At 35.4% G+C, this 27,118-nt stretch overlaps 1 protein-coding gene across 10 annotated transcripts in view; it reads right to left on the bottom strand.

Moving 5' to 3' along the window:
- Positions 1 to 27,118, bottom strand: part of LOC105479093 (sperm associated antigen 17) — a 238,413-nt gene that overhangs the window by 97,775 nt on the left and 113,520 nt on the right. For all 10 annotated transcript variants that reach the window (XR_011617612.1, XR_985679.2, XR_985680.2 and 7 more), the window contains 5 exons: positions 24,614 to 24,675; positions 23,930 to 24,043; positions 16,727 to 16,881; positions 7,800 to 7,978; positions 6,088 to 6,179 (listed from right to left, as the gene is read on the bottom strand). Coding sequence is in view for 7 of the 10 variants with exons in the window: in XM_071087029.1 (XP_070943130.1) it covers positions 6,088 to 6,179; positions 7,800 to 7,978; positions 16,727 to 16,881; positions 23,930 to 24,043; positions 24,614 to 24,675 (602 nt within the window). In the remaining 3 variants the exon portion in view is untranslated. The remainder of the gene's footprint in view (positions 1 to 6,087; positions 6,180 to 7,799; positions 7,979 to 16,726; positions 16,882 to 23,929; positions 24,044 to 24,613; positions 24,676 to 27,118) is intronic.

Below are 27,118 nucleotides of genomic sequence, written 5' to 3'. Positions count from 1 at the left end.
TGTAGGTCCTTCCCGATGCTAGGACAGTTCTCAGATCCCAGACTTCAGGCTGGCTCATGCAGATCCAGCTTCCAGGCCCTCGTCATTGCCAGGCCAGCACCTATGCTTTCCAGTTGCAGACTGGCTACTGCTGACTCAGGACCCAGTCTGCCTTAAAACCAGGCAAAACTCTGCAGCCCCAGACTCCAGACTGGCGAGTGCAAAACCTATCCTCCAGGAACCCCCGGCACCTGTTAGTATCCAAAAACTCAGCCTCCAGGCCGGCCCTGTGAACACAGACTCCAGACTTGCTTAGTGCCAGGTCATCCCCTGTGGCACCAGGTTTCAGACCAGCCCCTGAGGCCTCATGTTCCAGCAGACACGAGGTCCAGGACTGCTCTAGCAGACTGAGGTTCCAGGTCCATCCCAATAGACCCAAGCACTGGGCTGGTTCCTGTGAACCTCGGTTCTAGGGTCACCCCTGCAGAGTCAGGTTGCAGGCTGACCACATGGTTCTAGGACCCAGGCCTGTCCTCATGGCTCAGCACCACGTCAGCCCCATGCTCCAGGCTGGTGCCCAAAGCCCCAGGCTCCAGTGGACCCAGGCTTGCCTCCATGGACTCAGGCTCCATGCCCATCCTTGTGGACCTATTTGTAGGCCCATCCAAGTCTCTGGCCAGTTCCTGCAGACTCAGGCTCAAGGTCTGCTCCAGTGTCAGGTCAGCACTCAAGGACCCAGGCTCCAGGCCCACCTCAGCCTGGAGGTTGAATCCTGTCAACAGATTTACCCCAGTGGACTCTGGTGACAGGCTGGCTGCTGTGGATTCATGATCCAGGCTTGTCAGAACAGACCCAAGCTCCAGGCCCACCTCAGCAGACCCAGGCTTCAGGCTCAAGCCTTCAAACCCAGAAAAGATAAATAAAACAATTCAACTTTCTGTTAAAAAATTAATGAAACTAAATTTGTTTTTCAAAAAAATAAACATGAATAAACTTGTAGCTTAACTAAAAAAAAGAGAGAGGACTCAAATAAATACAATTGGGAATAAAAGAGGATACATTACAAACAGTACCACAGAAATACAAAGAATCCGCCAGCCGCGGTGGCTCACGCCTATAATCCCAGCACTTTGGGAGGCTGAGGTAGGTGGATCACGAGGTCAGGAGTTCAAGACCAAACTAGCCAATATGGTGAAACCCCCTCTCTAATAAAAATACAAAAATTAGTCAGGCGTGGTGGTGCCTGTAGTCCCAGCTACTCGGGAGGCTGAGGCAGAAGAATCACTTAAACCTGAGAAGCAGAGGTTGCAGTGAGCTGAGATCGCACCACTGCACTCCAGCCTGGGCGACAGAGCGAGACTCCATCTCAAAAAAATACATATATAAAAATAAAAATAAATAAAATAAAATACAAAGGATCACAGAGGGTACTATGAATAATTACACACTAATGAATTGATAACCTAGATGGAATGAATAAATTCCTAGAAGCATACAACTTACCGAGATTGAGTCATGAAGAAATATAAAACTGAACAGACAAATAACAATGAAGAGACTGAATCCGTAAGAAAATGTCTCCCATCATGAAAAGCCCAGGACCTGATGGCTTTACTAACGAATTATCTCAAACATTTAAAGAACTAATACAAATTCATCTCACTCTATGAAAAAAATTAAAGAGAAGAGAATACTTCCAAACTCATTTTATGAAGCCAACATTACCCTGATACCAAAGCTAGACAAGGACATTGCAAGAAAATAAAATGACAGGCCATTGTCCCTGGTGATGTTAGATGCAAAAATCCTTCAAAAAATTCTAGTAAACTGAATTCAACAGCATATTTGAAAGGCTCATTCTTCATGATTAAGTGTGATTTATTCCTGGGATGCAAAGATGATTCAACATATTCAAGTCAATATATGTGACACGCCATATTACAAAATGAAGGATAAAAATCACATGATCATCACAATAGATGTGGAAAAAACATATGACAAACTCAAATATCCTTTCATAATAAAAACTCTCAACAAAGTAGATAAAGAAGAAATGTGATAGATAAAGAGGAAATGTATCTCAACACAATAAAAATGTCCATGCTACCCAAAGTGATCTACAGATTCAATACAATCCCTATCAAAATTCCAATGTCATCTTTTCATATAAATAGAAAAAAATCCTAAAACTTGTAGGGAATTACCAAAGACTCCTAATTGCCAACACAATCTTGAGCAAAAATAAAAATGCTAGAGGTATTGTTACAGTAGGTAGCTAGTCAGGCATGAGCAGGGCAGATGAGGGCTGCCACCCATTACACACAACAGGAATGCCAGATGACCATTAGGTGATGGCCAGGCAGTTGTTAACTGTCTCGCTAAAATAATAATTGGTCACAGCTGGTGCCAGGGAAGGGGCGTCTTCCAGTAGATGGAAAACACCTGAAACTGGTGATCAGCAGCTTCCCAGTGAGACCTCAGGAGTTGGGTGAGTGGGCTCAAAAATGTGCGTTAAGAGGCAAAATAGTGGAGTTTAACTGGTATATTAACTTCCTCTAGGAATGCTAGACTGGTAAGGGAAGAACGCCTCAAGTGAGCATGCATACAACTCCAGAAATCATACTATGCCTGCTCCCCTCCCAAATGCTAGCAGGCCACTGCACATGTGGACAGCCCACCCCAAGGGAAGAATCATGGGAGAAGTAATGCAAGACCCTGGAGTATGCCAACATTTAAAACACCAAGTCAAAACGTCAAACTGTGCACTTGATCTCTCAAGTCACCTGCTCAGCCCTCTTCCAAGTGTACTTTATTTCGTTTCATTCCTGCTCTAAAGCTTTTTAATAAACTTTCAATTCTGCTCTAAAACTTGCCTCAGACTCTCCTTCTGCCTTATGCACCTGAGTTGAATTCTTTCTTCTGAGGAGGCAAGAATTGAGGTTGCTGCAGACCCATATGGATTTGCCACTGGTAACAGTATCACACTACCTGATTTCAAAATGGTTAGCTATAAAGCTATGGTAATCAAGACACCATGGTACTGGCATAAATACACAGACCAATGGAATACAATAGAGGGCCCATATGTAAATGCACACATGTACAGTCAATTCATATTCAGCATAGATGCCAAGAACACAAAATTGAGGAAGACCAAGTTTTTCAATAAATGATGTTGGGAAAACTGGATATCCACATGCAAAAGAATGAAATTACACTCTTATCTAATGTCCATGCATAAAAAACAACACCAAATGGATTAAAGACGTAAATGTATGTCCTGAAATTATGAAACTACTAGAAGAAAACACAAGAGAAATCTCCATCACATTGTTCTGCGCAATGATGTTTTGAATATGACCTCAAAAGCACAGGCAACAAATGCAAAAATAGACAAATGGCATCACATTAGACTAAAACCTTCGCACAACAAGAAAACAATCAACAAAGTGAAGAAACAACCTATGGAATACGACGTAATATTCGAAAACCTGCAAATGATAAGAAGTTAATATCTAAAAATATACCTAAGGTACTCAACTCAGTAGCAAGAAAACAAATAACCCAATTAAAAAATGAGCAAAGGACCCAAGCAGACATTTCTCAAAAGAAGGCTTACAAACGTCCCACAGGTTCAGGAAAAAAAAGCCCAGCATAACTAATCAGCAGGGAAATGCAAATTAAACTCATGATGCAATATCATCTCACACCCGACAGAATGGCTATGAGAAAAAAAGACAAGATAATAAATGTTGGGGAGGATGTGGAGAAAAGAGAACCATGGTACACTGATGATGGGAATGTAAATTACCACAGCCACTATTGAAAGCAGTATGGCGGCTCCTCAAAAATTAGAATTAGAACTACCATATAATCCAGCAATCCCACTTCTGGATATATATCTAAAGGATCTGAAATCAATATCTTGAGAAGGTATCTGCATACTCATGTTTATTGCAGCATTATGTACAATAGCCTAGATATGGAATCAACCTAAACATCCATCAACAAATAAATGAATAAAGAAAATGTGAGATACACACAATGGAGTACTATTTTATGTATATATTCTATAATACTATGTATACATATATTACATTATGTACATACTACATTATGTATTATGTATGTACATATACACAAAATACATAATACATATTATATAATATATAGTTATATAGTGTAATTAATATAGTGTTATATATAGTGTAAATACAATACTATTATAATATATAAACCATATAATATATACTATTATAATATATAAACGATTATAATATATAAAAGTATATATAGACACACACACACACACAATGGAATACTATTCAGCCTTTAGAAAGAAGAAAATTCTGTTATTTGCGGCAACATGGATGAGCCTGGGGGACATTATATTAAATGAAATAAGCCAGGGACAGAAACACAAATAGCACATGATCGCACTTATATGTGGACTCTAAAAGAGCTGAACTCACAGAAACAGAGAGTAGAATGGTGGTTACCAGGGGCTGCAGGAAAGGGGATCGGAAAGACGTTGGTCAAAGGTTGTGAAATTTCAGTTAGACAGGAGGAATACATTCAAGAGATCTATTGTACAACATGATGACTATAGTTAATAACAATGAAATGTATACTTGAAAATTGCTAAGAAATTAGATTTTAAGTATTCTTGCCACATAAAAATAATAACTATGTGAGGTGATGCATATTTAATTAGCTTGATTTAGCCATTATATAATATGTACATAATTCAAAACGTTACGTTGTACACCAGAAATATATACCATTTTTCTCAGTTAAAAAATAAGTAACAAAAATAAGTTTTTATAAGCCAACATAACCTTAATACCAATGCTTGTTAATAACAACACAAAAGTCTATAGACCAATTTCATTCACCATGGATATAAAAATTCCAAATAAAATGCTATCAAATCAAACCCAGATTTTTATGGAAATAACAATATGCCATGAACATATAGTACCGTAATTTTTATCTATTATGTATGTAAAGATGTTCCCAGGAGTTTATTAAAATTAAAATTACTAGGTTCTACTCTCAAAGATGCAGTTAGGATGGAGTAAAGGAATGTGAATTTTACTAAGTCCCTCCTCCCACCAGACACCCTTAGGCAATTATGATGTATGTAGTTATGTGGGATGAGAACTAAACTTAAGGAAACCATGAATTTTTTTATAGAAATGCAAATGCAACTTCTGTTGTTAAATCAATCTCTATAATTCAATATATCAACAAAAGAGGAAAACTAACATATATTAGTCTCCAAACAAATAAGAGAGTTTAAAAATTAACAAAATTTGGCAGCAATTAACAATAAAGTTGATGGTATAGCATATAATTTTCTTTACTATTAATATCCAGAAACCAGAGGCTCATCAAAATTAATCAACTTTGTTTAAATGTTTATTGAATTCTCATAGGGGTGGGGAAGTTGGCTCTTGCTTACCCAGTATTAAAGCTTGCAACAAAGCTATCATAATTAAAATAGTATGGTACATGCATAGGAATAATTAAGTAGGTGACTGAAACAGAATACAACATTCAAAATTGAATTCAAAGAATAAATGGGTGCCTAATATCCGATCTAATCAGCACCCAAATTCAGTGGGGAGAATTAATGTTATATTTAATTAAAAAGTACTAGTAACATAGCCTATCTGGACAAAGAAAAAGTAAGACCTTTACATTATACTATATAAAAATACATTTTAGATAGATATCCAAATATTAAAAAAATCTATAAAAATATTCTAAGAGAATGCATAAAAATATATATGTATATCTCAAAGTGGAATCAACCCAGTAGAATCAATAACATAAAAGCCCTTAAACCATAATGGGAAAAAAATAACAGAGTTTTTCAAAAACTGTTTAAAAATAAGCTATAACATACACACAAAAACGCACAAATAGCACAAATCAAACACTCCTGTAAGTACCAGCAGGTCAAAAAGAGATGGTCTCCGGCTTCCAGGAAGCCATCCTCATGCTTCTTGCCAATCACTACTGCCCCAAAGGCAGCCACTATCCTGTTCTGTAATACTTTAGTTCAGTTTTGCCTGTTTTTAAACTTTATGTAAGCTGGATTACCTTGAGAGAGCCTTCTAAAATGAAAGGAATCTTTTCCTTCTCTTTTTCTTTTTCTTGATCTGATATCTCTGTTTTGCTGATTCCTTTGTAACCTATAATCAGACACAATTAAACTTCTTAGTAACTCTTAAATAAGATATCATAGAAGGACCAAATCTCTGGGTTAGATGAGATCTCAAAGGCTTTCAAGTTCAACTTCTCATTTATTTATCTCTGATTTTTTTCTTGCCATCTCTAGAATGAACATCTGAAATGGGACTGAGCCACATCAGTGACGGGGAGCTCAGTTTCTGGGGACAGTTCATTCCATTCTCAGTGTATTGATACGTTGCAGCTTTTATTGAACTGCGGTCTCTCTCTCTGTAAAGCTTTCACCTAATAATCCTAGTTTACCACTTTAAGACTACACCGAACAAATCTAATGTTTCCATCCACATTGAAGCCCTTCTCTTGCCATTGTAATCATTCTATTTTGAAGACTTATATTTTTCTGTACTTGAGAGACCTGAAATTGAATGCAATATCTACCAGGTACATCCAATACCAAATTAACCATTATCTAGATTTTCACAGGTTTTTGGTCTTTTCAGTAGTATTATAAAGAAAAGGCAGTAAACTCACATTTTTTTATCTTACTAATAGGCAGGTGTGGCCCTAGACGTGAGTATTAGAGGGCAGCCCTACCCATTTTTTTAAAAAATGTAGTCCTATCTATTTCTTTTTCTTTTTCTTTTTTTTAGGTACTTAATGGTCTCCTTCTGGGTCCCCATCAGGACCCAGAACTGATAGATTATACAACCATTTTGGTCGATATGGTAAACGGTTCATCATTAACTTGGTTTTATATGGTTTACTTTAAAATCATGCCAGGTACAAACTCCTTTGGTAATTGATAGAGGTTGCCAAAATTTTGGAAGTTATGTAGCGTTGCTCCTTTATGAGAAATCCCTCTCACTTTGGCTATAATAAATGAATATTATTAACAAGGAGTCCATTTTCTTTGAACAAACAATGAAATATGATTATTTTCTAGATGAATTATCTCATTGTTTCACTTCTTTATCAAGTATCTTTCTAAAAGTCTATTTTACTCTGTCACCGTCTTCCCCTTCTGCCCACAGCCTCAAGGCCACAATAACACAACATAACCACCACAACAACATCATCATCAACAAAGGTATATATTGATCCAATATCCTGTCAAGTACCGGCCACAGGCCTCCAAAAATCTCTTTCCCTATTATCTTTAGATTCCTACTCCCAGTTAGTCTTGGGACCCTTCTGTATGCTGTTCTAAGAAAGATCTTGTTTTAATCTCACTTTTGGATTCTATAATTGTTCAAATAGATATCTATTAACTCTGAATTTACTTCTTATGTTGTCAACAAATCTTAGATAGCTTAATTTACCAATCCTACCAATAAAGGCATTTGGCATTTCTCTAACATGTAACATTTGATCTGCACAACAGATGGAATCTTCCAGATTTGACAAGAAGTGGGGTCAATATAAACAAATATTCTATTATTGCACTCAGGTACAATCCGATATTTGGAATGCAGCTACTCTATTTACTAGAGAAAGTGAAGAATCACATGAACTTTTTTGAGTAATTCTTTTTAATGCTGAAATATTCAGAGTCTTGATTAAATTAAGAGATAGAAGAATGTTCTTGAATTTTATTCCACGTGTAAGTTGAACTGGTTACTTACTTTTAGATTTTTTAAGGGAAAAGATTTTGCTAGCAGAAGTAAGTCTGGCATTAGCAGATTTCAATTCCAGCTCAGCTTTGGTCCTGATGATTTCCTCATTCATTTTAGATTCCTGATATATAGCTTCTTCTTTTGTAATCCAATCTTGAATAGATTTTGCAACAAGTTCCAAATAATTCCTAAACAAAACAACAACAAATGTCAATTTACTATGAAAGTCAATAAATACTAAAGATATTGACTGTGTAAATAAACTTTTTGCTCATGTTGCAAATATAATGAGTTTGAATATATCTTAGATGTATTTTGCACAAAATAGTCAAATACAAATATCCCATGAGCATATGAAAAATGCCCTTCATCCACAGTTAAAGACATGTAAATTTAAAAATGAGATCTTTCATCTGACTCACGAGGCTTTGGGTTTAAGAAATAAAAAAAGAAATGAGATCTTTCCACCAAAGTGAAGGATTAACAAGTTTAATAATACCAAGAGGTAATGACAGTTTGAAGAGATGATCACTTTCACCACTGTTAGTTGGAGAATAATATAATGCAATCTCTTTTTCAGGCAATTTTATAGCACATTAGGAACTTTTAAAATTGATGACCAGTTAATACTCACTGGATTAACTAAATCACTATAGCTTTGCTATGAAGCTTACTGACCTTATGAATATGCACATCTTAAATACTATTCTCTAACTGTTTGTGTGTGTATGCTTTCATTGGCAATTTGTTGCTTACCAACAGTCATATTTGTTCCCAAATTCATTCACATCATTTATACTGACTAGTGTAATTATTTAAATTAGATGTTATATATACTTATATGAATGTCCAAAGAGAGTTGTTTCTGAGGACATTAGTTTTAAGATTTAGATTTCACAATAAAAATTAGTTATTGTCAAATTATGTGAAAGTGAGGCTTAAAGTTTTGAAAAAACAAAGCTAGATGGATTATATACTCAGATTGTTTAATAGTTTTAATTCTTCATCCTTTTTGGAGAAATAAACTATAAATGTAAAATATGAATTATGGGGGTACCCAACATCTTCATTTAGAAGGTAATAGATATCTCAAACTCAACATGTCCCCAAATGAACTCTGGATCTACTCCAATCTGCAGCATCCAAATTCTCTGGCATTTTTAGCTGATGCAAGTCTACACTTCCAGTTAAACAGGTCAAATACCCTGATGTTCTCCCTTATTACTCTTATTTTCTATTTTCTTTTTTTTTTTTTTTTTGAGACTGAGTCTTGGTCTGTCACCCAGGCCGGAGTGCAGTGGTGCAACCACTCAGTTCACTGCAACCTCCGCCTCCTGGGTTCAAGCAATTCTCCTGCTTCAGCTTCCCAAGTAGCTGGGATTACAGGTGCCCGCCACCATGCCCGGCTTCTTATTTTCTTATATTCTTCCAATCTGTCAGGAAATCTAAATTACTGTGTAAAATTATTTAAAAATAATAAAAAAATGTATTTATAATATATTCAAAATCTGCTGACTTCTCACTACCCTTACTGTTATTGCCCTGGTCTAAGCCATTACCATCTCTCGCTAGGATTTCTGCAATAGCCTCCAACTGGTTTCCCTGCTCCTACCCCCAAAGTATATTCTCAACATAGCAACTAGGATGATCCTTGTAACTCTTAAGTCAGATCATGTCTTTCCTCTGCTCAGACCTTTTTAATGAGTCTGCATGTCAAATAAAAATCAGAATACTTACAAGTAATCTACACCAAGGAAACATAGACTTATATATACAGCTCAAGCAGTCTTCAAATGAGAGAGCAAAATAAATATTAAGCATGCAGTGATTCGGAAAGCTTACCACACATAGGTGCTTTCTGAAATATTTACTCACAAATGTAATCCAGTTGCATTAAAAAAATAAATCAGAGAAATAAGACAACATTGGATATAAGTTAAAAGGTCAAGAAAAAAAGCAGTACGATTTACAATTAAATGTAACTATGCTATTAATTTGTGATTAGAAACTATTACTTTACAATGAGAAACAATAGTTCTAGACAATTCCAAAATGAGAAGTAGGGATTTGTTGGGGGTAAATGGAATTATGTTAAATTAAAAATTTTTTTTTTGCAAAATAATATTAGTACTCATTAACTCCAGATATGAGATAAAAATATATCAATGTTATTTAAAAAGGTAAGTATAACCTCTAGCAGAATATAAATAGAATGTATAACTTTTTAAAATTCACACACTCAGAATAAACTTAGAATATTCAGTCTAACAAAAGAAAATAGATTAATACTACATAGAAATTTATTTATAAAATTAAATGGTAAGAATAAAACAAAATGCATTACCAATAAAAGTAAAAGTGAATGGATTAAATTCTTTAGCATTTAAAATACTAAAATTTATTTTAAATTATTATTAAAATCCTTTAAAAGACATAGGCTATCAGAGTAAAAAAATGCAAGCTACTATTTATTTATTTTTGACAAGGTCTTGCTCTGTCACCCAGACTGGAGTGCGGTGGTACAATCATGGCTCACAGGTGCCTCAAACTTCTGGGCTTGAGAAATCCTCCCAGCTCACACTCCCAAGTAGCTGGGACCACAGGTGTGCACCACCAGACTCAGCTAATTTTTGTATTTTTTTGTAGAGACGGGTTTTGCCATGTTGCCCAGGCTGGTTTCAAACTCCTGTCCTCAAGTGAGCCTCCTGCCTTGGCTTTCCAAAATGCTGGGAATACAGGCATGAGCCACTGGGCTGGCCTCAAAGTGCTATTTAAAAGAGATGTACATACAAACGAAATTATGCAGAAAGACAGAAGTGTGGCAGATGGCAGACTAAGAAGCCAGAAGCCTAGGTCTTTGATGACTTTTACGAGCGGTTGTACTAGCTCTGAAGCACTGCCCAAGTCCAGATTTCTTGCTACAGGAGAAAAGTAATCCTCTTCTTAGTTTAACCCCGGTAGTCAACTTTACATTAACCTAGTGAAATACAATACCTACCTGACGTATAAAATGACTGGGAAAGTTATACCAACAAATTCTTATATAAAGAAAGACTATCCAAAAATATTAATATCAAACATTATTAAATACAAGGTAGAAAGTATTAAAGGGAACACAGAGGGACATTTTATCATATTGATAAAAGTCCTCAATTAAGAAGGATTCAAAAATAAATTTGCACACACGTTACACATGTCAAAATAATAGAAAGGGGAGTAGATAAATCCATAATCATAAAAAGATATGAAAACATCCTTCTCATAAACAGACATTAATCATGAGAATACTCTGTTTAATTTTATGCCAATAGACTGGAAAATCTAGATGTCATGCATGATTCCCTAGAGAAATAGAAATTACTCAAATTGATTGAAGAATTAACAAATCTAAATAGAGGATTACTTTCAGAAGAATTGAAAAAGTTACAGACAATTGATCCTTGATCTCTTCCTATTACCATTTCTCTCCTTGGGCCATGTCATCTAGCCCCTAGGAAGCCATAAGCTCAAAATGATTTTCCCTGTGAAGTAATGTGAAGGAATTACATTTAAATCCTTAAGCAATTTTCAGTTGATTTTTGTGTATACTTTAAGATAGTAATTCATTTTTTGAATTTTAATTTATTTTTAAGTAAACAAAAATTGTAAATATTTATAATGTACAACATGTGGTTTTGAAATACATATACTGTGGAATGGCTAAATTGAATTAATTAACATACACACTATCTTGCAAACTTATTATTTTTTGTAGGGTAAGAACACTTAAAATTAGGAATCCAATCCTAGTGCTATTGTATCACTGTCTACTTCTCCTTTAGTTCTGTTAATATTTGCTTTAGGTTACTTTGCTGTTCAATGCTGTGTACATACATATTTACAACTGGTGTATCTGCTTGGAGAACTGACCTTGTCATTATATAATGATGTAGTCATTATAAGTCTTTCTTTATCTTTTGTAGCAATTTTTGATTTAAAGCCTATTTCATATGATATAAGTGTAGACAACCTTGATCCCTTTTGGTTATTATTTGCATGGAATACGTTTTTCTCTCTCGTCACTTTCACCTTATTTGTGCCCTTAAATCTAAAGTGAGTCTCTTGCAGGCAGAGTATAGTTGGATATTGTTTTATTATCCATTCATCCACTCTGAACTGGGGAATTTAATCCATTTAATGTAATTATTAATAAACTGTTGCCATTTAGTTTATTGTTTCCTTTTTTACCCTAATTCTGTGACATAGTATATTACATTTATTGATTTGTATATATTGAACCCTTCTTGCATTCCAGTTACAAATTCCACTTGATTGTGTTGAATAATTTTCCATTTTGTTTTACAGTTCTTTTGTTTCTTTCTTACTCTTTTCCTGTCTTCCTTTTTGACTGGCTGATTTTTTTGCAGTGTAATTGCTTCATTCCTTTCTCTTTCTCTTTCATGTGTTTCTTATAGATTTTTGCTTTGTGGTTACATAAAACACCTTACATGTATAACAGTTCATTTTAAGGTGATAAAACTTGACTTCGATTTTACATAAAAACACACATTTGGAGAAGTTTTTTTTTTCTTTTTCCATTTTATAGAGATGCGGTCTTGATATCTCATCCAGGCTGGAGTACAACTCCTAGGCTCAAATGATCCTCCAGCCTAAGACTCCCATGTAGCTGCGACTCTCCCCTCCCAACATTTTATGTTATTGACATCACTATTTACATATTTTTGTAATGTGTATCCATTAATGAATCATCACAACTAGTTATTTTAATACATTTGTCTTTTAACTTTTATGTTAGTGTTAAATGTGATTTATGAACCACTATTACAATATTAAAGTATCCTGAATTTGACTATATACTTACCTTTACCTATAAGTTTTATGCTTCTATAAGTTTTCACATTGCTATTTAGTGTTTTTCATTTCAACTTGACAGCTCCCTTTGAGTATTTATTGAAGGGCAGGTCTGGTGGTGATGAACTCCCTCAGCTTTTGTTTGGGAAAGACTATCTCTCCTTCATTTATGAAGGCTACATTTGCTGGGTACAATATTCTCAGTTGTGTTATAAATGCATTCCTTTGGTCACATTTATATTTCCTGAATTCGTCATGTTCCTTGAGGTTTTCTGTTGCTGTCTTTGCAGTTTAAGAAGCAGTTCTCTCCTCCAGTCTTTACTGGCTAGATTTGGTATATAAAAAGGTGTTCAACACTAATCATCAAGGACATGCAGATCAAAATGACAATTAGATATCATTTCACTTATACTGGGATGGTTATTATAAACAAAAAAAATAAAACAAAAGATGTCAAGCATTGGAAAGGATGTGGAGAAACTGGAACCCTTATATATGGTTGGAGGGAATGTAGAAAGGTGCAGCCACTATGGAAAATAGCATAGAGGTTTCTCAAAAAGTAAAAATAGAACAACCATATAATCCATCAATCCCTTTTTTGAGTATGTATACAAAAAAATTGAAATCAGCATCTTGAAGAATTAGCTGGACCCCCATCTTCATTGCAATGTTTTCCACAGTAGCCAAGATAAAAAAACAACCTCAGTGTCTGATGATGGATTTAAATATGTGGTATATATGATGGAATAGCATTCAGCCTTAAAAAAGAAGGAAATCCTGCCATTTGTAACATGTATAAACCTAGAAGAGATTATGCTGAGTTAAATACGCCAGTCACTGAATGACAAATACCGGCTGATTCCACTTATACAGGTTATCTAAAATAGTCAAATTCATAGAAGCAGAGAATAGAATAGTGGTTTACAGTGGCTGGTATGGGTGTGGGGAATTGTTTTTCAAATATCATTAATAATATGGTATTGTGCACTTGAAGATATGTTAAAAGAAGGGATCACGTGTTCAATGTTTTTAAAAAACACCACCACAAATGAACATGAGGACGCTTTTTAACATAATGGGTATGTTTAGTACCTTGGTTGTGGTAACGGTATCATGGGTATATGCATATGTTCAACCTCTCAAGATGTGTAAATTAAATGTGTACAATTTTATGTATATCAATTATACCTCAATAAAGCTAAAAAATACTTATCACAATTTCTAAAGAATGAATCAAACAACATAGCATGTAACTGTCACTAGTGAAAATAAACAAAGTGGAACTCAAAGTAAAGAAACTGAAAAAGAGAACATAAAAGGACAAAATTAGGTGATTGAAATCAATCTAAAAATATGTACTAAATTCCCAACCAAGAGGCAAATATTGTCAGACTAAATTTTTTAAAAAATCCCAACTACACATATTTTACAAGTTATATATGGGCAGAAAGGATATGCTAGATATAATATTAAAGAAAAAGGTTTGTATAACTTATCAATATCAGATAAAATATATCTGATAAAATCTATACAAATATATTAATGTTAAACATATCAACATTGTTATCAGACAAAATAAACCTGAAATCAAATGGTAGTCCTAGAAATAAAGAGGAACATTGCATAAGGATAAAAGGTTCATCAGGAAGATATAACAATTCTAATACTGTATTTGTTTACTAATATAACCTCAATATGCATGAAACCAAAAACTGATATAATTATAATGAAAAACTGACAAATTCATCATCATATTGTGGTTTTTTAAAAAAGGTTTTTTTCTTGTTAATTAATGGAATTTTCGAACAAGTCCTCAAAAATCCAAAAGGTTGTAGAAGATTTAAAAAATACATCCCTAGAGTCAGATATTAGAGAATATTCCTTCCTGTCATACAAATTTTAAGCATTAAAAAACTGACTACATATTAAACAACAGAGCAAGTATCAACAAATTTCATAGCCTCAGTATTCCATAGAACATGTTACCTGACCACTATATCTTAAAACTATAAACTGTTAACAAAAATGTAACACATAGCCAAGTGTTTAAAACGAAAACTCACATTTCTGTGTAATTAATGGGTCAAGTAAGCAAGGATCATGGAAATTAGAAATGAAAGATAATAAAAATACTGTCAGATACTTTGAGGTGTTGCTAGGGAGAGATTTTGCCTTAAATGCTAATGAGCAAAAAGCCAACCAAAACTAACAAAAAACTACTCGAAATCACAAGATAAGATTTTAATTTAAGAAGTTAAAGAACATCAGAATAATCCAAGGAAGTTAAAGAGGAGAAATAAACAAGATGATGGCAAAATCAAATAAAATAAAAGGAGAAAGAATCAGAAAGCAAGAATGGATTTCTTAAAAATATTAGCAAGACTGGCAAACCTTTGGCAAGTTTGATCCAGAAAAATATAGAGAAATCGTACATTAAAAATGTTAAGAACATAAAAGAATATAGACACATGTAACACACGTTTAAAAGGTAAGAGAATATTTTAATCAACTTTATGTCAATACTTTTGAAAACAGGTGTAATGGTCAAATATCTGGAAAAATATAAATTATAAACTTAATTAAAATTAAATAGAAAACCTGAAGAGTCTGATAATCATGATAGAAGTCGTGTCAGTAATCAAACATCTTCCCTGGGCCATATGTTTTTAGCTGTAAACTCTACCAAATGCCAAAGGAACATATATCTTAATTTTCCACGAACTATTTCAGAAAATTAAAAAATAGAAATAAAAAGGGAGAACATTTTGCAGTTAATTTAAGAGGTTAATATAATCTCAATACCAAAACCAAATAGGAATATTTAAAGCAAGGAAACATTATAGCTGAATCTTGCCCATGAATACACATGAATACACATATTCTAAACAATATATTAGCAAACAAATGTGGCAATTATAAAGAAGGTAACATAATGGACAAATTTGGCTTACTACAGGAATGCAAGTTTGGTTCAACACTAGAATGTCTGTCAATGAAATCAGTACTTTCATAGATTAAAGAAAAAAATATAAACACCTAAATTGATCCAGAAAAATCATCTTATTGATATGACTTAATGACCATCTATGACTGAGAACTCATAGCACACTAGAAATAGTTTTTTTAACTTAATAAGGAATATTTATGTAAATCCTAGAGCAAAAAAAAAAAAAAAAAACCAAATCCATTTAATTGTTGAATATTCAAAACATTGCCTTTAAAATTTGGAATAAGACAAGGATTTCTCCTCAAAATTAAATTGGAGATCCTAGCCAGCAAATAAGGCAAAAGTATAAAATGTTTAATTATTGTTAATGAAAAACAAAACAATGACAAACACAGCTTAACTGTTCAAGGTGTTATATTAGTATATCTACCATATTCCTTTCATAAAATGACTTTAAAATGTGTGTGTGTGCCCACATACAGCATATTCCCCCAATTATTATGTAAGTCCATTCTGTAAATCTTTCTGTATTCTTTGAAACAAAAAAAAGCTATACAAATAATACTGAAAATACATTAACCAGTATTGAAATAACAATGAAATATCATCATACTTAATGAGAAGAGAGAACAAAGTTTTAAGACAACAAGGAAATAACTAAGGAGCTGGAAAGAAAAAAAAATCACGGACTCCTAGGCTCTCAGTTTGCTGGAAACCTGACTGCTCTGTTGGTATATTACTCAGCTGACCTATTTTTGAATCTTCCCCAGATAAAATAGAGTTAAAAAAACCAACATGCAGAATGTCATGTTTTATAGTTCCTACTTGAAATCTTTTGGAGACAGTTTTACTGGAATCGAAATGAATCAAATGTAATTTAACAACATCCTCACTGGATTCCATGAGGGCAAGAATGATACCTGTTTTCTTTAGTGGTAGAGCTCCAATGCCTATACAGTGCCCAGCACATGCTGACATTCAATTTAGTGAGCTGAACTGAATCTATAGTACTACACAAATGTTTTCATGGAGCTGAACCCCCTAGCTTAGGCTAAGAAACTAAAAACTAAGTAACTAAATAACTGGCAAGCTAACTAAACCCAACTAACTAATTAACAAAACTTTCTAAATTTGTTACCTGAATCCAACATTGGAGTGAAGAGCAATGTTCCAATATTCACAATGCAAACGTTGTCTATTCATTGGATTGTGAAAGACTAAAAGTAAAGAGTTGTCTTGGGTGTGGTAGTAAGAATCAACACACCTATATTGCTTATGGGCTTCTTGAAGGACCTGAAAATAAAAATAATTGCATTGTAGAATCATTTTTATTTTCCCAAAGAGAAAGGTCTCCTACTAGGGCATTTCTCTACTCCCTTTTTCTTCCTACATTTACCTCCACATTGTTAGTCAAGTTGAAATTCCCAGAGGATTCTTTTCTAGCTACTAGAAGGTGAGAGCATGAATGGTAGATGGCTTGGGAAGCATTTCAGCAACACTTTAGAAAAACAAATACTAGGCATCAGGCAGAGAGGCATTTGCTACAAGTGTTCTTCATTAAGGTTGGTAGGTAATAATTAAGCACAGCAGTCATTTATCTAGCATTTTCCGTACCTTGATATAGATCATCTCATTTTATCATCATTAAAAACTCCAGATAAATAGATGCTATGAATTAAATTGTGTTCACCATCCCTATGTATATGTTGAAGCCTTAACTGCTAGTGTGATGGTATTTGGAGATGGGGCTGTGGGGAGGTAATGAGGTTTGGATGGGGTCATGAGACTAGGGCCCTGAAGATAAGATTAGTGCCCTTATAAGAAGAGGCAGCAGAGAACTTGTTCTCCCTCCCTCTTTCCCTTCTCCATCCCCGCTCCCTCTTACTCTTTGCCATGTGAGGACACAATGCAAAGGCACAAGCCAGGAAGGGAGCCCTCCACAAAACCCAACTATGCCAGCACCCAGACCTCAGACTTGCAGCCTCCAAAACTGTGAGAAAATTTCTGTTGTTCATGCCACTCAGGCATGGAATTTTGGCATGGCAGCCCAAGCGGACTAAAATAGTAGGTATGATTATTTTTCCCATATCAAAATTAGAATTCTCATTTTTTCAGCATAAGTTGGGGCTAAGAGAGAATAAGGGACTTGTCTAAGAACACTGTGTGTTATGGTGCCAAGGCTCATCCCTGTTTTCCAACGCTAAATTTTACCATTTTGCATTCTGTCCACTATACCACGCTGTGTTAGATGAAGTGAAGTGAGTGGTCTTTCTGACACATACCATTTCTACCTGCCTTCCACCTCTGGCCCTTTCTAAAAATACCATCCTCAGCATGCACTGCAGTGGCAGCCCCAATAGAGAGGCACCGTGGGCAGCTGCTTATCCTGTTTCCTTTGCCAATCAACAATAAGGAAACTTGTCGATAGGAAAAACAAATTAGACAGCTGTGAGCTTTTGTTTTCATTTTCAGTATCAATTTGCTCAGGCAGCTTTTGGTTTTCTATTGTTTGCATGATCTGAAGGCACGGAATAATATGTTAGAAAAGGGCTGCTTTAATTTTGCTTTCGATTCTGCATTGGTAGCATAATCAAAACAATACATTTGCTTCCCCAATTTAGTCCCCTGAATGAGTATCTTTATGGAGTGGCACTTTTACATCTGTTCCCTCAGAGCCAACATAAGAAACATACATGTGGTGAATATCTTTGCATTTTAAAATATTGCTATGTAGGGTATCATCTAGTACTTACTGATGTTTTTTTGAAAAGCAAATTTTGCTCAGACTATAAACCCAAAAAACCATTGCATTTATGATGAATATATATCCTTCCTTGTTTTAGATAGTAAGAGCTTTGAAATCTTTGAGTTTTCATATTTGCTTTGGGGTGCTAAAAATATAGCACTAAGTTTCTCAGAACTATAGCTGCTCTCAATCAATATGTAAAGTTTTCATATCTTATTTTCTCCTGTTTTACAAATTGGTGCTTGTCTTTTATTCTGTATTAATATTATTGGTTACATTAGTTATTTGGTTAAGTTTTCCATTAAAAATGAGTACCTATTGTGTGGCAGGCACTGTGCAGGTACTAGGAAAACAAAAATAAACAAAACAGATAAGATTTTCCTCTAAAATATGATTAAGATCTTTTTTTGTTGTTAGAGATGGGACCTTGCTATGTTGCCTAGGCTGGCCCCTAAAGCCTAGCCTCAAGTGATCCTCCTGTCTCAGCCTCCTGAAGAGTTGGGACTACAGACCTGTGGCTTTATAGATTATTTTGAAAGAGGTGTGTCCATAAAGATGAAATTAATGGAATGTCTTATATATGGAGAATGGATTAGAGCAGGGCAAGAGTGGAAGCAGGTAATCAGGAGGATATTGTGGTGGAATGAGAGGGCAGCAGTCATACAAAAGTAGGCTGGGCGTCGTGGCTCACGCCTGTAATCCCAGCACTTTGAGAGGCCAAGGAGGGTGAATCACAGGGTCAGGAGATTGAGACCATCCTCGCCAACATGGTGAAATCCTGTCCCTACTAAAAATACAAAAATTAGCTGGACGTGGTGGCGCGTGCCTGTAGTCCCAGCTACTCAGGAGGCTGAGGCAGGATAATCGCTTGAACCTGGGAGGCGGAGGGTGCAGTGAGCTGAGATCACACCACTGCACTACAGCCTGAGTGGCAGAGCGAGACTCTGTCTCAAAAAAAAAAAAAAAAAAAAAAAAAAAAAAGAAAAAAAAAAAAAGGTAGTGGTAACTGTGTTGCAGAAGAGCTTGAAGATATATTTGGAGGTGTACCCCTTAAACATTGATAATGGATTAGGTATCAGGGACAAAGGAAAGGTTGGAACAAAGGATGATTCTGGCTTTTCGCTTGAGCACTTGAATGATGGTGACCTTTTCTGAGATGGACAAGGGAAGAAATGCTTAGGTGGGAAAAATATGAGTGTCATGTGGGATACTAAATTTGAGATGGATACTAAATTTGATCAGAAATTCAGGTAGAATTTTGAGTAAGGTATAATAATGTGAATCTCTAGAGGGAGGTAATTTAAAAGACAAAAACTTAGGCATCTGTCAGTATTAGATAGTATATAACAGATGAGATCATCAAAGGAGGGTGTTTACAGAGGCGAGAAGATGCTCTAGGGCTTCCTGGAGGCTCCAGAGCCTTGAGGCATTTCCATATTAGATGCTGGGTAAAGGAGGAGAAGTCAACAAAATTCCAGATACAACACTGAGGAAACCAAGAGTGCAGAGTGTTTCATGGGGGAAGTGATAAGCTCTGCAATGCTGTTAAAAGGTCAGGGAAGATGAAGAAATATAAGTGTCTATTAGATTTAGCAAAACAAAGATTATTGATTACCTTGAAAAGTGCAGCTTCATCGAGCGGTAAGGACAGAGAAAAACTGAAATAGAATAAAGTCTGAAATAAACTTTCAGTTACAGAGAGAAGATTGAGCATTTGCACTCCCTAACGCCTCATTAGAAGAACAGTAAAATTTTGTTTGTTTTTTTAATGTCATAAAGTTGAAGGCCAACTTCAACTTGTTGAAGGAGAGGAGACAAAGGCACCAGAATTTTAGAAACTGGAAAGTAAAAGGATAAGGGCTAACTGACTTAGCAGAATGCAAAAAGCCAAGTCTTGAGATTAATTTTAGGAGAGACCAGAGGCAACCCCATTTGTGTGCAGAAATATAGAAAGTTTCAGGATATGGAAATACTAGTCAACTCTGCAAATGGGGTGAAAGTGGCACTGAAAATAGGAAGATTAGTTTAAAGCCTTTTTAAGAAGCCATTAGGCCCCTGGATCCCATTAAAATTCTGAGCAACTGGGCTATTGCCTATCTCCCACTCCAGCAGAGGGGAAGAGGGTAACTACGGATGTTAGACAAATGGGTTCTAAGAACAGTGGAACCAAGACACACCGACAGAGAAGTACATGCCAGAAAAAAAGGGAATTGTGAAAAAGCCTAAATCAGCACTGCTCAATAGAAATATAAAGTGAGCCACAACTGTGAGCCACATGTGCAATTCTAAATTTTATAGTAGCCACATTTTAAAAAGTAAAAAGAAACAAGTCAAATAAATGTTAATGATATATTTTATTTAATCTGACAGATAAAATTATAATTTCAACATATAAACAGTGCAAAAGTAATTAATGCCACCTTTTTAAAGTCTTGGAAATTGAGTGTGTATAGCACTTATATAGTGTACAGCACAGTTATTGCACATCTCGGTTTGGACTAGATTCGTTTCAAGTACTCAGATGTTACATGTGACTAGTGGCTACCACATTGGATAATGCAGATCTAGATAATAAACGTCAGAAGCTTAATATCCTTCCCCCATTACCTAGCTTTCAAAACACTGACAGGAAGGCTTGTGTCTTTCAGACAGAAAATTAGACTTTTTTTTTTTTCATGGAGAATTTAAATGGCCCAAGAAAACAGACCTCACATACCAACGATGGTGAGTCTCCTACAGAAATCTCCCAGCCAAATCACCCAACAATGAACTCACTTATTGACAGCTTCCCACCCCACCTCATATAGCACTTCCTATCATATTTTTATTGTTTCATTATTAATATGAGCAAAGAGGACAATATGATATATTACCCTCTAACATGAAAAATGAAGACCAAACAAAAAAGACAAAAAAAGAGAAAAGAAACTTGGAGGAAAAAGAGATAATTCAGGGAGAAGACAACTTCAGAGGACTTTAATATCCTCATAGAGATAAGAGAATGTATTATATCAGAAATGCAATGGCTCATGCCTGTAATGCCAGCACTTTGGGAGGCCAAGGTGGGTGGATCACCTGAGGTCAGGAGTTCAAGACCAGCCTGGCCAACATGGTGAAACCCCAACTCTACTAAAAATACAAAAATCAGCCAGGTGTGGTGGCAAGTGCCTATAATCCCAGCTACTTGGAAGGTTGAGACAGGAGAAGCACTTGAACCTGGAAGGCGGAGGTTGCACTGAGCCAAGATTGTGCCACTCCAGGCTGGGCGACAGAGCAAGACACCATCTCAAAAAAAAAAAAAAAAAAAAAAAAAAGAAGTGAAACAATCCTTTAAAAAGGTAATTTGGAATTATAAATATAACTTTAGGAATTAGAATGATAATAACTAATAACAGGAATAAAAGGCTCAATATAAGACCTGAATGGAAATTAAGCAAAGCCAAAAGATAAATTGATGGAAACTAAAAGAAAAAAGAAAGGGAAATTGCGAGTTCAGTCTAGGAGGTCCAACACCAGAGTAATAAGATTTCCAGAAAAAAACGGACAGAGAAAATGGAGAGGAGAGATTATTGAAGAAATGATTATAGAAAATTTCCCAAAATATAAATACAGGAATTTCTGGATTGCATTGGCTTGCCAGAACAATACACAGAAACAGAACCACACTAAGGCATATCAACAGGAAATCAAGAGCATTGGAACAAACAGAAGATCTTAAAATCTTCCAGAGACAGGATCAAAACACACTCAAACAACTGATTAGGAATCAGAATTGTATTTATTTATTTATTTTTCTAAGGACAATCTGGGAAGTCAGAACACTGTCAAAGAATGTCTTTAAAGTCTTGAGAAAAAATGCTTTTTAATTTAGCATTTACTGCAAAGCCTGACTGCCAGTCAATATAAAGATAGAATTAAGCTGTTTTCAAATATTGAATGACTCAAAAATTTACATCCCGTCTATCTTAATTAAGGAAGCTACTGGAAGAGATGATCCTCCACAAAAAAAAAAAAAAAAAAAAAAAAAAAAAAGTGTAACCGGAGAGGGAACACATGGGATGAAGGAAACAGGCATCTAACTGGAAAGGAAGGGAATGGGTATGGCCCAGATGATGGGAAATGGAGGCCCAGGACCACAGCTATGCAGCAAGTTTAGGGAATATGGGAGAGATATCACTAATACAATAACACTGTTAGAATATCTAAAGTTAGAATAACAGAATATCTGTTATGTTTGAATGTATTGAGAGACTTACTCACTAGTAGAGAATTTGGGGATGAGTTAATAATAAATACATAGTAAACTAAACAAATAGAAAAAGAGCAATTATTAACTGCAGAGAAAATAAAAATGCTACCGATAAAGGAAATATAATTACAGAATACTACACAGTTCAGCTGTGAATAGCACTTACATAACTGAAATAAAGTGAGTTTTGAATACTGATCTAACCAAAACTTATGATATTGTTACCAGTATCAGAGAAAGGAGAAGTGCTAATATGAATGCGGGGGTGGGTGAGCCTGTACCTGTACATGCACATATGTGTTGGATGGGGGTGGGCAAAGCTGTGTTCTCAAGAGGGAATCAATTGATAATGATGTCACAAAACTAAAACTAAACAAAATATACTTGCTATTTAGAGATCACTGAGTAAAGTAACAAAAGAAAGGGGTAAATGCGCTGAAGATTTTTGCCTCTGAGAATTGAGGCTTGGTGGAGTGGGGTGGGTATGGGGGAAGGAGGCTGTTTTTCATAATAAGACTTTGTAGAACTTTCTGGCTTAAAAAACATGTGGTAAAACTTTGACAAAAATAAAAATCAAATTAAAAAGACAAAACCAAAAGAGGACAGGTTTTTGTGTAAAAGCTAAAAACAGCAAAAGGATTTAGGTTTGGGATTACTTGTTATTTTGCAGAGTGGTTAAGAATACAAGTTCCAGGACCAGATTTCCTGGATTTATATCTTGCTTCTCACTTAGCTGCCACGTTACCTTGGACAAAAGTCACTACTGGTCAAGGTGCCTCAGTTTCTTACTGCTTACATAGTTCCTACTTCATAGGGTTATTGTGAGGGTTAAATGCGCTAATAATACATATTAATCAGTGCCTGGCACATGGTAAGTGCTCAATGAATGTTAGCTATCACAGATTCCATTGAACTGTTAATCAAAACAGAAAATACTGTGAAATGTAGTGAAACTGAGTAGAATGGATAAACAATATGGAAAAAAAAAACAGGGTTTTTCCATAAAACCTTACTTTTTTTGAGAAAATATATTCAGCAGCAAAAAAAGTGTATATATGTGTGTGTGTATATATATATATAAATATATATGCAGCAGTCTTGTATATTTCTTTTCTTAAAATATTTTATAAAAGCATTCTTTCGTAAAGTGTATTTTAAACTATTTTAGAGAGTCCCTGGGAATGCATAGCTCAAGCTGGAAGTAAATTTATTTTATAGCTGAAGTAAAGGAGAATATTGATCTGAACTAGATTTGAGAGAATGACCTGGAGGTGAACTGTTCTAAATCACAGCAGACTCTCCAGACCTATCTGACCGTCTCCTAGAGAATCGCAGTCCATAAATACCTGAAGCAGTACTTTCGGTTTAAAATGTTCAGTAAAACTCCAGTCCATTAGACTGCGCTGCTGTGTTTTCTTTATGTCCTCTAAATCTGCTTCCACCATCATCTTCTTGGATTTCTAAAATATCATAGGAACATAATTTCAGCTTTAATTTGTTTAAGTCCAAATGGAGCCCTCTTGGGCTCCGTCAACTAACCAGCATGTACTCCATCTAATTGGGGAAATCTGCATATGTATAAATCCATATGGCAACATTTTAGGAGAGCTGCTGCCAAAAAGAGTATGGCTTTAACTTTTTTTTTATGGGCAACATAATCTAAATATTTTTATTGTTAGGTTATACTCTTCTGAGTCCTGTTAGCAATTACAGGCAGGTTTTCTGAACTCTCTTCAAGACAACGTTAGCTCTACATGGCTGTATGGTGAGCAGGTGTTTGTGAGGTTGCCAAGCCACACTGTCTAGAGAGGAGCATGGAGCTGGGAAGTTATGTGCAAGCTGCCTAGCAAAATTAACTCCTTTCTCTCCAGTTAGAGCTGCTCTGGGGATGTCCGAATAATTCCTCTTTTCTAACCTCAGTATTCTCCTTCTAAGTATCTTCTTTTTCCTTTTTCAGTGTTTCTCACTCCAAATCATGGTTTTGCTCAGATCATCCTGTCATCTACATTTTTAGAAAAATAATTCCTTACCTTTTCATGAAAGTCAGCCTTTGCAACTGCATCATCTTTGATCTCATTGTTTGTGGTCTGCTCTGCAAATCAAAGACACCAACATCCAGTTGTATTCTGGCTTTGTTCTTGCCCTGCTGGTTAATGCTGTGCTTTTTGTTGCCCATATGATCTATGTTTCTGTGCTGAAAAGGCAATGCCTGAAAGGCATGTTTTGTGCCTCCAGAAAGGTGTTTGTGTCCATAATTCTAAATCTGTGCCTACCTAGAAAAACTATACTAAGCTCTTTGAAAAGAACCTAGCTTCTTGTGTGATCTATCTTAAATCATACCAGATATTCTGCTTTCAGACTGTATCCTTCACTTCTAACAATATATCTTTACCTTTAAAAGTTGTAAATATTTACTGATGAAATCAACTTCTTAGTACACATGATTTGTCTTCTTGTGCTGGTGACTATCACAAAGCCTTTTTAAATTTCCGTGGATCTTGTGGATGACAGACTAGGGTGGGGGCAGGCCATGCATGCAAAGAGGCACTGGCAGATAAATGCACTTCCTATTGGAAAATGATACGCTTTCACCATTCTGCAGAGTTTCCCTTCCATTCATTAATCATTTATTAATTTAAAAATGATTTAATGAGCATCTGCTAATTTACACATGAAGCTTAACAAAAGTTAAATAAATAAATGAAGTAGTAGCTGGACTCCATGGACCAATACAAGTCATGCACACTATGGACCAATATGAGTCATGCACACTAGCTTTCCTTGTGACCACAGAGTACGCTTATATGACGACTGGGATGGCGGTATCATCCTTGGCTATGAAGCAAACAGCCATGTGCATGAACAAGGAAGGAATACATTCATATTGTTGATTTCTGCATCACCAGAAGGAAGAGTTCCATGATAAATAAGTTTAGCATAGATCCATGAACATCTCACTATGAATGTCTTAGAATTTGAAATTTGCTCTTGTTATTGTGAATCTCTAATCGAGAAATGGATAATGTATATAGCATTTTTTTGATCACAGAAAGAGTATGTGTGTGTAGGAGGTGGAATCTGTGGGAATATACTTTGATGTTGCTGAACAACTGAACAGCCCTGACTTCTTATCACCCTTAGAATAAATGAAGATTACGTCTAACAAAGTTGTACAGGAAATGGCCCTGGCCTAACTCTTCAAGCACAACTCTTTGACTCCCTTGCTTATTCTACTACAGATACACTGGCCTCCTTGCTGTGCCTTCAGGGTCTTGCACTTGCTTTCCCTCTGGCATGCTTTGGCCTTAGATGTTTACCTTTTTCAGACCCTGACTTCATTCATATTGCTCGAGTATCACCTTGTCAAGAGCCTTCTGCCTCATCTTCTGCTTTTTTTTTTTTTTTTTAATCATAGCATGTACCTATGCCTAATGCTACTTACTTGTTTATGATCTGTCTCTCCACCTCATATGTAAATTCCTGGAGAATAGAAACTTCATCTTATTATTATTATTAATTATTTTACTGTACCCTGAGCACCCAGCACCTGGCAGGAACTCAGTAAATATTTCCTTTTGATTGAATGAGAGGAATCTACATCATATATCAAAGGTGGAAATGAACCTAAAGCCATATAGAGAAATTAGAAGTGTGGAAAAAAACCTACAACAAAGTCTTATTCTGTGGCAAGCATAAGACAACATTTTATTATGCGGCAAAGAGTACCATATTTGGGCTTCTAGAGGGAGAAGTTGATTGTGCCTATGAAGGACAGGTCAGTGTTGTTCTTTCTTTCAGGAGCACAGCTACTTACATTTTTGCTACTAGTTCCATCTTGCCTTTGCCCAGTGAAGGTGACAGCGTGAACGTTCCATTTTGATTTAGGGGAAAACCATACAGCCAATTCAGTTCAGCATTTATATAAACACATCCACTGAAGAGAAAACTCAAGCCAACTATAACTCTAAATAGACCATGATGTCCCATGTGTCCTTGAAGCAACTGATATGAAATCTGTGGATAAAAATTATTCTATTCTGTGGTCTGCCAGATTTCCGGGAGATTTGATATTCCCTCCTATTGGATCCAGCAGAAAAAGTCTCCAGTTTAGAAAATCTGTTCTAAAAATTATGCATCAGTTATTTTATCAAAGGAAAGAACATTCTAAAAGTAATCTGAATTATTTATTTAATAGTAGAGTAAAAATCTTTTTTTTTTCTTTTTCTGATTTTTGCTTTCAACCACATAATCCTTTGACAGTGTGATTCAGTAGTTTTTGACACATCTGGAAATGGATGCTTTCTCATCCCTTTGAAAAACAGCTTTCCTAATCTGTTTTACTTTAGAGATAACAAGATCCCTCTGCAAAGCAGTTACTTTATTAAAAAAACACCCAACAAGCATAAAGGGCACATCTAAACCTATAGACTCGCGGTTATCAACTCTCAGGTTTTTCATAAATATCCACTAGGCCCTGTCAAGTTCAAAAATAGTCTCAGATGGAAATCCAGTATTTGGTTAAGAAAAGCACAAAT

Source organism: Macaca nemestrina, chromosome 1 (assembly GCF_043159975.1).
Source record: "Macaca nemestrina isolate mMacNem1 chromosome 1, mMacNem.hap1, whole genome shotgun sequence".
Classification (NCBI taxonomy): Eukaryota; Metazoa; Chordata; class Mammalia; order Primates; family Cercopithecidae; genus Macaca; species Macaca nemestrina.
This window is presented reverse-complemented; position numbering and strand designations above follow the sequence as displayed.